The sequence below is a fragment of the Manis javanica genome, chromosome 1 (assembly GCF_040802235.1).
Source record: "Manis javanica isolate MJ-LG chromosome 1, MJ_LKY, whole genome shotgun sequence".
In the NCBI taxonomy this organism is placed as follows: domain Eukaryota; kingdom Metazoa; phylum Chordata; class Mammalia; order Pholidota; family Manidae; genus Manis; species Manis javanica.
In genome coordinates, this window is record NC_133156.1 from 142621246 (window position 1) to 142633481 (window position 12236).

The following is a 12236-nucleotide window of genomic DNA, read 5'->3' on the forward strand; positions in this document are numbered from 1 at the left end:
TAACTCATTGGAAAATTCTTAAAGAATTAAAAATGCAAAGCAAGGCACTTATGATGTAGCCAGTCTTCTTTTAAATGCATAACTAGAAAGTTAATAAATAAGAAAATAAAGGTGATTTTTTTTTAAAACCTGGAATATCATACATTGTGGACTTTTCAAAAGAATTTAAGTGATAAACTATGTTGAGAGGTAAACTCTGAAAATGAAGGAAAACTAGAGTATATTATTATTCATAATCGGGGTTCCAGCCATTTAATCTGGTATACTGCAGGACTGAAGACCTTTGAATTGAAATTATTACAGAAATTCTCAGTCTCTGTGGCTATTTTATTTATGGGATGGTAGAATGTGTACAGGACAGGTCCTTTGAACCCATATGTGATGTTATAAGAAAAAAGAAAATTAGTGCTACAATATCTAAATTGGAATAAAATCTTTGAAAGAACTGAATGAATCCCATTTTAGTTGAGGAGGGAAGTGAAGACATTCCTGAATTGCTTTCTCTTTGAAACATATACATATATATTTATTTATATATTCACTTATATTTCTGCATATATGGTTATATATACATATTTATTTTTCTATACATATATTTATTGTATACTATTATATATGTTAGCATTATATGTGAATATAAAATTATAGACAGGTGTGTGATTTAGTATTACTAACTTAACATTATCAGAAAAGTCGTTCTGCCATCTGAACTTCTGAGGTAACTGCCCACGTCATGCCTAAATTAAAGTCTCCTTCTTCATTAAGATGAAAAATAGGTTTAGGGGATGCACTGCACTGCACTTGATGGGATTTCTTAGAACATAATTTTTTAAATTTCAAAGGTCATGGATGCACCAAACAAGTGTATTTTCTTATTATACCAGGATCCAAGTGTCATATAAATGTTCTGCTTGGGCTGATGGACAAAATGAAGAGTGAATAACATTTAATGAGCTGAGATGTACCATTGAATAACTCGTATTTCAAGATTCCCTGTTGCAAACAGACTCTGTGGTAACAGCTTTCTTTGTGTTCAGCAAAAATATGTGACAAAATAAGGTTGACATGTTCCAGTTTGTGGACTCTCAAAAGAGCTGATCACACTGGTTGAATCCAACATGTGTGGGGTGAGCTCCAGGGAACTATGGTTAGTGGGACTTACGGTTTTCCCTTTTGCTCAGCTCCCGGGATCCTTTGCAGCCCTACCCTGTGAGTCTGGGGGCAGAGCTAACTGGAGAATCGCAAGATGGGCATCACCAATGACCTTGCTGGGGCTCAGAGTGCAGAGCTGTCAGAATAAGAAAAGCAAAGTTAATCTTAACAAATGATTGAGAGATGTAGAAAACCTCACATGTGTACTGTGCTACATATAAATTCCCAGATGCCAGCAAAATGGTTGAGACTGTTTCATATCTAAGATACACTTTTGCATGACCCCCATAATGACTTCTTTTATACCATCTCTCAAATTTATTCTCTTGCCTTGGTGCACAATTTCCCATGTCATTCTTATGCTCAGAAACCATGAGTGGGTCTTCATGTCCTATTGCCTCAGGTATTTCCTCATTTACATGGTTTTCAGTGCCACCCTGCCCGTCTCCCCTTGCCCCCCCGCAGTGCCTCCAGGAGGCCCTTTATGCAGGCAGACACTGCTCTCCTCTGCACCCCATCCTCTCTAATCACCCCCGACACACTGCTGATTCCTCTTCAGAGCTGCCAGCCAAATGGGCTGCAGGAATTGGGGGCTGTTGGCCAAAAAAGCTTTCTACAAATATTCCCTTAAATTCTTTACTTTTAAAAAGAATCTTGCAAATATTAAGTTCTACTCCAAAATGTGGCCAGATACAATTATAAAATAATAATAATGACCCCCACCACCAATCTTTGGGTAAATTTAAGGGCCAAGAAGATGTGCCACTGTCTAACACACTGATGCCTACACCTTCCCCCAACCCTACTATATGTGTACCCCACTTTAAAAAGCATGGAAACTTTGGCACCACAAACATTTTAGAGTTTAATCATGTTCTACATTGTATGATTTAGTAGTTTTCAAACTTCTTAAAATGTTATCTCTTGCAGAACCAGTTACCCACTCCACTTGCTAAGGAGGCTGGCTCCCTGACTTTCCTGTAGATTTCCCAGCACCTGATCTGTTCCTGTGAGTTTCTCCTTTATTAGTCTATGAGATCCTCAAGGAACACCGAACAATACTTTGTGAACATCAGTTGAAAGGGGCAAAACTGAAATTCTTTTCTAACCACTGTTTAGTCCAGTAAATACTGTTTATTACCCCCATAAAAGAGTGTATGAGCAGGTATATCTTCAGAAAGTATATGTGACTTTATAAACCTAAAATAGGAAAAAAAAAAAAAAAAGAAAGGAAAGGAAGAGAAATAATGACATGCATAACAAGAAAACACGCAAATTTTATATTTTGTAAATTTTTATAGGAATAATGGAAATCTTACTTGGCATAGTTTAAATCTTTGAAAACTTAGACAAGTTTAACATTAATGCATAGGTAGGTTTTTTGTACATATCGTAGCTCCGTTTGGTGGAATGTATTACATTTACTTTAACACTCATTATTTGTTATAACCATTGGCTAAGATACAAAACAATTTCTCCATTATGTCTGTGTCTGTATGTTCCATAATTTTATATTTTAGAAAGATGTTATTTCCCATTTTGTAGCAAGAGAGGAACACCCATTTTTGAAACGTGTGCTTCCATTCTCCCAGTGGGATAGAATTTAAATGAGGGGCTGTGTCTTTCATAAACACTCTGCCATCTGTCAGTCAAACAAAAACAACTGTCATGATGATTATCAACACTCTTGTTTATTAATAACAAAAGGCCAGAAATCTTAGTCACTTGTGAGTCCTTTCTTTTGGTCATATTTTCCTCCCTACCTGCAAAACAAATCTAGAATTTGACCTCTGCTTAGCACTTGGACTGCCACTGATCCAATTTAAAGCTGCCGTGGTCCCTGCACCTGTGGCCCCTCACTGGTGTCCCTGCTCCCGCCTTTAGGGCCCTGCAGTCGGTGTCCACATGGCTTGTAGAGCAGTCTCTATAAACAAGTCTGTTCTGTCAACTCCCACACCCATTTTCCTCAGAGGAAACCCAGTGCCCAGATATGGCTAAAGCCTCCCAGCCCAGCCCTGCCCCACCTCACTGCCAGTCTCCTCCAGCCTCCCTCGCTCTGCCCCAGGCACCCTGGTCTCCTTCCTCATCCTTGGGACCCTCTACCCTCCCTTGTGTCATTTGGTCTCTGCTCAAATGTCCCCAGTCCCCTGACCCGCCCCCTGCAACACCGTCCCACACACGCTATCCCTTTTTCCTGCAGTATCTTTGTGATGGCTGTTACCACTGGGGAGGACTCAGGTTTGAGTGGCTTAAAGCTTATACAATTTGGTGGATCCTCTTAAGGACCCCAGTTATAACTGGAAAATCACTAGGTCCTCCTCCAGATATAAACACCCCTGTTTTTCACTGTTGAAATGGTCCTGTTTCCTTCTTTGCTAGTTTCTTTGCTTAATTTCTGGTTCCTCTGCCAGCCAAATGGTCCGTGCGCTTGTTTAAGGGGGGACTTTGGTTCATCTCCACTTCTGGGCCCAGCTCCTGAATAAACTAAGCCCTCCAAAAACACTGGTCGAGCGAGGGATTGTCCAATCACACCACGATGAAAGCTTTAGGGATAATAGTTGTCGTCTTCTTATATTCACATTCTGAGATACTTTAACAATTTTCAAATACTCAAGTTACATATCTGCCTTACAGGGTTTGTGTTTTCAAAATTTACTTGCGTCAACTTAAATTCTCTTTGAGGTGCTGAACGGAATATGAGTTTAGCTTGGTCATTCACAGAGATGCTAGATTGGGTTCAGTTTTGAACATGGTAAGGGGACCTTTATTGGAGGCATGCTTTGTACACTTGTCCCTACTTTACAATCTTGTATTTTGTATCTACAAGGACAACTCGGAGCTTAGGCCAAGTAATGGGAACCATAGACTATTTGGAATATGGTGAGTGGGTCTGAACAATGTCTTTAGAAAAGGAATTTGTGGGGTCACTTGAAATTCTTTCTTGTTAAAAAAAGAAAAGAGGGCCTTTCCTGTGTGCTCTTGAAGAGCGATGGAAAACTGGCCTTTGGCAGGCAGCAGGTCTGAGCACCCAGTCGTGTTTGTGGGAGGTGTCGGCTCCCAGCTTCCAGATGGACCTCCCTGAGGCCCCTCTAGCCTCCAGCTGGCTTCACTGGGAAGCAGCAAGCTTTTCCATAAAGAATCCCACCGCTGTTCATCCGCTTACCCTGACTGCATTTCATTCTGAGATGGGGAATGTCTAGAAAACTCATTGCTCATGCTCACAGTGAGTGAGATGGGAATAGAAAGGGCCAAAGACTGCAACGCCCTGATTTGTTTGTGGCTCTTTGGGTGCTTACTTCCTTTTAAAGGGTCTTGAACAATGCTGCTCTATGTGGAATAGCCATTAATGTTCAGGCCCAAATAAAGGGCTTTGCCCCTTACCTCTGTCTCTCAGTTATGGGATCATGGCCATGATGAGCCCTTGAAGCTGGAACAGCTCTCAAATAGATGGTTTCAGTGATGGTCATGAGAAACAGTTTTCTTCAGCCAGAGTTACGGATGGAATCTATTACCTATACACAGTGAATACAACATCAGCTGCTTCTCTGTTTTTGAGGAAAAGTAAATTGAGGAAAGAAAAGAAGAAAAACATTCAGTATCTCCCACTCAAGAAGTTCATTTTGTTATAGATACAAACAGTGGCCTTGTGTCCAGTGATGACATGTTGAATGGAGTGGGGCTAGATTTGGAAATCTTCTGGGTGACAAAGATTCTATAAGTGTGTGGCTTTTAGATCAAAAAGAATGAGGATATTCAAAGAGCAATAACAATGTATCTTTGCATATGATTTTAAAAACCCAAATAGCTTTCTGCTAGACACAGAGATGAAACCAAAACCCTTACACATCCTGCATTATGGCTCATGAATAGCATCTGGGAAATCTGTACAAGACTAGAACCATCTGAATCATTTAACTTATTACTGGTTATGTTTCCTGTTACTTGTTGCATCATTGCTACTAATTGCATTTTTTCAGTTTCATCTGTTTATTAGAAGCTAATTTGTAAATAAAATAGAAACATGTTCCTTCTCTCTTTTTACCCAATTTTTCTCTATATATTTTGCAAAAATATTTTTATCTTCCCAAGAACTAGTTTCACCTCAAAATTATTTTTAAATGACTTTCTTTTTTTGTGGTCAATTAAGTTACCATAACAAGAAAACCACTGAGCTCCTGTTCTTTTTAAAATATAGATTAATTAATTCGCTGCACTTGCTTGGGAAATATTCTAGCAAAATATCTCATGGACACAATGTTGATGCAACACACTCTGATATTTCCTAAATGCCTAATGTAATCTTTGCAATTCATTCTAAAATAAACATATCCCTTACTTAACCTCATTGGTTATATGCCATATTGGATTACTGATCAATTATATAATACACAGTTTACACACTAAGTAAAATTTATGAATTTATAACTGAATTGTATACCTTTCACTGACAGTATCATATATAAGCATATTACTAAGTTATTCATATATTGACTAGGTAATAAAACAATTAAGATTATCCTTTAACAAGTTGGTACAGTGGGTATGTCCTTGACAGATAATATTTATTGAGCTCTTTGTCAAATAGTTCACATTTCAAATATCATTTACTCCTGAAAACAAGGCTAGGAGACAGGTTCATATTTTGTTCATGTTTTACAGAAGCTTCAGTAACTTGCCTCGGGGAGCATAGGTTTTAAGAGAAGGAGAATGATTTGAACCCAGTTGCTTCAGCTCCAAAACCAGCAGCCCAAACACCTTCTCTAAAACATAATTTTAAAAAAAAGCATAATCCTTCTTGTTTCACCTGCTGGATGAAGAAAGTAGGTCATTTCCTACAACTGTAGGGAGAGGTATATTTTCTCTCAAATTTCTCAAAAATAATTTCCGCTATAAAACCAAAAAAGATTTTGGCCATTATGAATCATACTTCTGTTTTACCATGTACATACGTCAATTCAAAGTATATGGAAACACTGATTGTTTAACTGGCTTTACTATAAAGGCAAGGGATGGAATTCAGGGAGGTAAACTATGCATTTCACAAACTGGTAACTTTGCAATTTCCACATTAAAGTTGAAAAGTGAGATTCAGTTACCTCTGGTTAAGCTCCTGGTTTCAGATTTACAAATTTTTTTTATCTTCCAATAGTTTTTAAGCAGAGAATATTTAATTTTTAAACATTAATAAGAAATATTAAACAAGTTTATCTTATTTGTTTTTTTAAACACACACCATGGAAAAGAAACAGTTAAATGGAAAATTTACTAAAATAATTGGGCCCAAAGTACTTCTTTTTAGCCAGTTTTCTACAAACCATATCTTAGACATTGTGCCTTGATTGTTCATAAGTATGTAAAGCAAGAGGAAATACTGTATACTGCTGGTCCTGCAGACTACTGTTTAAATTCACTTGGAGTCTCAGGTCCAGCTAAGTGTTTTTTAGCACTAAACCAGAATCCCAAAGATATCTCCATTTTGCATAAGACCAAGTAGATCCTAAGAGGGATGGAAATGTATACCCAGGTCCTTAGCTGTTTGAGGACCTTCTTTCACCAACCAGTAGGTTCACAAAAGACAGCTCCCATCTCCTCTCTTCTCTGCCCAGCACCAAATTCCTCCCCTTCCAAGTGCAGAGTCAGTGAGCATTTCAAATTGCCAAGAATACCTGTAGCCCATGGTATCACTATTCTCAAACCAACTTTCAGTGTTTTTCTAAGTGAAGACAGGTGCCCCCTAGAGGAATTGTATTCCCTGTTAAAGTACTTCTTCACCCACTGTACATCATCATTATCATTATCATTATAATTGTATGAAGACTGTCATGAATATACAAGCCCTTCTGTAATTGTATATATTCTAAATAATTCATTGATGTTAATATCAATTTAATATAATAGCTAATACCCTAGTAAATATATTTTATTCTCAATAAATGCAGGTAATGTATGAGTAATAAGTGCATTAAGTGGCGAAGCCTCATTTTTGCAATGGGTGATATTGTGTTGCTTGCATTTTTCTTGTATTTAATTTAATTGCCCATCCATTTGTTTTCTGATTTAAAAGGCTTATATGTTGTCTGCCTTGTAATGAAAGGGTATGGAGGAAAACCATTGTATCTGACCCTTGAATGATCATTAAATACTTCTAGCCCTAGAGTTTAAATTGTAAAAACACTTTAAAACAGTGTTTGTATGGCAGAGGTGTGGAAGCCATTTTCATTCTCCCTTGATACAAATTAGGTGAGCTTCACTGATTCTGTGCACACACTTCCCAGCCTTCAGCCCTAAAAGACTGTCTACATAAGTAGGGCACAGTTTTGCTTTTAATTGGTTAGTCCTTTTTTTCCTTCATTTCTCCTGGAGTGGAATCCCTCAGTCTCCATCTTCCTTACTTCCGGTGGACCAACCCTCCTCATCTTCATCCCTGCAGTTCACAGCTAAGCAGAAAAACAAATGTGAGCTGTTGACATAGGAGCAATTGACTAAAATAGAACATCTATCAAAGACTCATTTAGTAAATGAATCTAGGACTGTCTATTCAGGGTATGCATGAAAAGCTCTTTCCAGTCATTCGCCAGCTCTATCAAGTTCAGGATAACAGCAAATATGAAATATAAAAAGAAATGAGTTATCAAGCCATGTAAAGACACGGGAGAATCTTAAATGCATTTGACTAGGTGAAAGAAGCTAGTCTGTAAAGTCTACATACTGTATGATTCCAACTCTATGACATTCTGGAAAAGGCAAAACTGTGGAGACAATGGGAAGATACATGGATTCCAGGGGTTAGGAAGGAGGGAGGGATGAATAGGTGGGGCACAGAGCATTTTTAGGAGAGTGAAACTCTTCTGTATGATACTGGAATGGTGGGTACATGTCATTATACATTTGTCAAGACCCACAGAACATGCAACAGCAAGTGACCAATAATGTAAACTATGGATGTTGGGTGATTTTGACGTCAGTGTAGCATCTTCAATCGTAGCAAATGTCCCACTCTGGGGATTGTCACGACCCTTCAGGGACCGAAGCAACATGCCCAAGGTCTTGATTCTTCTCTAGGCTTTATTGTCTAATCTCTCGCGGCGGTTACAGCAGTTGTCAGGAAGCTCCTCTCCCTCCCGGTGGGCTCCCTTATATTCAGTCACCCAACCAATCCGGGACAGTATCATGTGTGACCTTTAAGCGGATAGGTGTCACGCACCACTCTAAGCGGACAGCACGAGCTGTGCACGGGTATGGAAGTCTGCTGGGCCAATCCCCAACAGGGAAGAGGGGAAAGGGTGGTGAGCAGGAAATGGGCGCCATCTTCTCCAGCTGGTGACGAGGCTAAAATACCAGGTCTTAGAACTACCACTGGGCAAGGGAGCTGCGGTGGATCAGCCCCGGGACCGAGTCCTGGCCAGGGGCCCAGCCCTCACAGGGGATGGTGCTGGCGACAGGGGGAAGCTGTGCATGTGTGAGGATGGGGGTATATGGGAACTCTCTGTGTTCTGTCCGATTTTGCAATGAATGTAAAACTGTTCCAAAAACTTTCATTTAAAGTAGTAAATAAAGAGAGAAAGAAAGAGAATGGAACCTGCCAACCAACTACACTGTTCTTCCATTCAGCTGATCAGTATTTATTCACTTATTACCATATGACATTCTACTGGTGCATTTCATTTTATTTTACATATATTAGATAGAAAGTCATATGGAATTTTATTAACTTTGTTTTAATAAATATTAAACCTAGATCATTTAAGATTTGGCTTTGGAGAAATTCTGCATGAATTTGATAAAAGGAGTAAGGGGAGTGGGTGACCTAACCTGGTGTGATTCGTGTTTGAGTTCCAGTAGGGACCCCGCCTGTGGGTGTGGAATGATCAGTGGAGGAGAGATGGAAAACACACCGCTGGCCGTTTCACGGGAGAGGAAGGAAAAGCTCCCCTTGGAAGAAGAGGCTTTCCCCTAATAGTTTTCCAAAGACAAGTTGCACTTTGTTAATGTTTAAAATGAGTTGGTTTGGAGTCTTATAAGAGTGAAGGTTGGGTACAAGAAGAACTAGAAGAATTGGGTGCGAGAAGTTGGAGGGAGGGAGAAGCAGAGCAGGGAAGTGAAGACCACAGCATTGCATTCAGACCCAGCTGCAGCCACCCTGCAGTCTGCAGGGAATGGAGCCCACAGAGAACTGAGAGGCCACTTCATGGCTCCACTGCTGGTTCTTTTGGAGAGGAAAAGCGACAGGAGATGGAAGAACCAAGGACCTGCCATAACAGTCCACGTGTGCAAATATCAACTCTGGCTAATGTTTGGCTTCAGAAAACTGAAGTAGAATTCTTATATTCTTAGATAAAATTCAACTGCAAGAAAACAGAAGTTTTCAATATAGATGATCCAGTCACATCCAAAAATAAGAGCAAAAGAAAAAGTGTATTGTCTTATCTGTGTTTCTCTAAACAGATTAAAGTAGAACTTAAGATTTCACTATAAATTTGAATATATGGCCTTAATTATAGGGTCACACTCAAAATATTGTACGCTCATTATAACATTCACAATTGATACTGCACTTGTTTTGAGTTTATCTTCCCTTCTAATGCTTTGGAATAATACTTCAGTGGCATAGTTCATTACGTTGTATGACTTGGGAAATATCATAAATAAGTCAGGACTATTGATTGTAATATAAAGTGTAGCGAAAATATATAGATATAGGTAAAATACATAGATAGATAGATAGATTTACTATACAACCTACTTTTGAAATATAACCAATGAGTTAACTGTAAGAATGGCTCTATTACCTCTTAATGGTTTCATCATTATTCAGATAGTTAAACCTAAAGAATGTTAAACTAGAGCACACACAGGCAAATACACACAGAAAATAACATCATAGTTTAATCTTTTTGTAGAAATAGATTATCCCTTCTGAAGTATTATACAAAGCGGACGTGGTTATAGGACAGATGCATATACAAGACTCCCGTATATAGTGATACAAACTTCATGTCACTTGGGTGGGTGACAAGCAGGCCCTGGGCAAAACTGTAAGTTGGGGAAAAGTTGTTTTCTGATGCTTTCTCGCTCTTTTAAAATTGACGCCATAACGCTGAGCCATTTTCGAGTACTCACCCTGCAGCTGTGCGAGCACCAGAAGGGAGTTATTGCCGTGCCCAACGACCCTGTCCCCCATGTCCTTCCCTCTTCCTTCCTTGTCCTGTTCTCACAGGAGACGGCATAAGTGAAACACTACATTCGCGATTCCCAAATTAGGGACTTGAGTCTGTGAGTTCTATGAGAATTTCAACTTTTCCTGTTTTCATTTTGTGGATGGATGAAAGTAATTCCTACAGAAATTTTCTGAATCATCAGATGCCCCACCTTGCATGAAGGGTGTATGCCCACATTTTATTTGTAAGCTGGTATACAAAGAGCTGACTTGCCCCCTAGAGCCATTCTTAGCTGTTCACAAACAGGGTTGTTGTTTTTTTTCTCCTTTAAAGAGAGAGATTACTCAGTCTTGAAAAGTCAAGTTTTAAGGAATCTGAGAAACACTGCTGTAACAGGTAATATTCTCTTCCTCCCCATTCACTCAACAAATACTCAACATCTGCTCTGTGCCCAGCGCTGCACTTGAGCTAATGATGCAGCTCCTTCAAGGAACAAAACAGAGACTTGTCCTCCGAGAACACAGGCCAGCAGAAGACAGGCAATAACAATAAACACAATTAAGAAGGTAGGACGTGGTAGTGTCATGAAGAAATCTGTAACAGTTAAGGTAAAATGAATGTTGGATTGGAGAAGCAGTATGGTTCAGATTGCAATTTTAAATAGTGTGATTGGAGTAGTTCACAGAGAATGTGGCATTTGAGCACCTTGAAAGAGTTGGGAGATTTAGCCATGTGACCCAGCACACAGGATGAAGGAGTTTTCTTTTATAAGATTAAGTAAGGAAAGTGCCAGATTATAATCTTTCATGCCAAATCATAACCAGTTAAAAAAAAGAAAAGAATATTACTGGGTAAGTCATGTTATTTTTCCACATAAATGTAGAAGTAGTCAAATACAGCTTTGCTAATGAAAACTCCATGAAATGGTCTTTATGTTAACTAGCCAATTTGTTTGCAGTTTAAATTTTAAAACGGGTCTAGAAATTATAGGACAGCAAAGAGAAGCTGCGTCTAGAAACATACTGCAATACTTTCTTTTTCATTCACTTATTAAATGCAAAATTTTATTTGGGTAGAAAGAATACTAACATTTAATGTGATTTCATTATTAATCAAATACCTAAATATCACATACCTTGGTCTTAGTGGTCTGACTGGCTCCCACTGTGAGTGATGTTCTTATTGTCTAGGGCTTCTCAGATGAAAATCCTTGTGTCAGTTCTTCTGATTTCTCATTTAGCTTCCAGTTCCTTTGCAATGTTCAGAGAATTTCCCTATTAAGCATGATTTTAACATTTTGTACATCAGGTCTGCAGCCCTTTAAGACGGTGGTTAAATTTAATAAGCCCTAGGAGTGAGAAGCATTCTTTTCCTCCTCCATCTGCTTCATGCCATGAGGGTGAGACATATTTTTTGAGAGAAAAATGTCCAAGACACCCATTATGAAGTTAAAATGGCTTCTCCAAAATCTGTAGCTGGAAGGATATGTGTTGGAATTTCCAGCAGTAGGACACTGAAACAAGTAAAAGCAATCAAATCTATGAAGAACACTAATCTGCTTTCTTCCCCATTTCTATGCCTTAATTCAGTTCAGTGCAATTAATTGTGGCAACTACTTCATATGAAAAACTTATTTTGCTTTAAATAGTGCACGTTTACTCTCTAAGGCAAAAGCTATACCCTTTGCTCTTTCAGATAAGAAGACAAGGAGGCATCCAGCTCCTGGTGGACCTGCTGGACCATCGGATGACGGAAGTCCATCGTAGTGCCTGTGGAGCCCTGAGAAACTTGGTGTATGGGAAGGCCAACGATGATAACAAAATTGCCCTGAAAAATTGTGGCGGCATCCCAGCGCTGGTGAGGTTACTCCGCAAGACCACCGACCTGGAGATCCGGGAGCTGGTCACAGGTTAGAGTCCTCATGCA

General features: G+C 39.1%; 1 protein-coding gene across 6 annotated transcripts in view; it reads left to right on the forward strand.

Moving 5' to 3' along the window:
• CTNND2 (catenin delta 2) overlaps positions 1–12236 on the forward strand; it is a 925492-nt gene that overhangs the window by 697706 nt on the left and 215550 nt on the right. For all 6 annotated transcript variants that reach the window (XM_073237801.1, XM_073237811.1, XM_073237821.1 and 3 more), the window contains one exon: positions 12006–12219. In XM_073237801.1, the coding sequence (XP_073093902.1) occupies positions 12006–12219 (214 nt within the window). The remainder of the gene's footprint in view (positions 1–12005; positions 12220–12236) is intronic.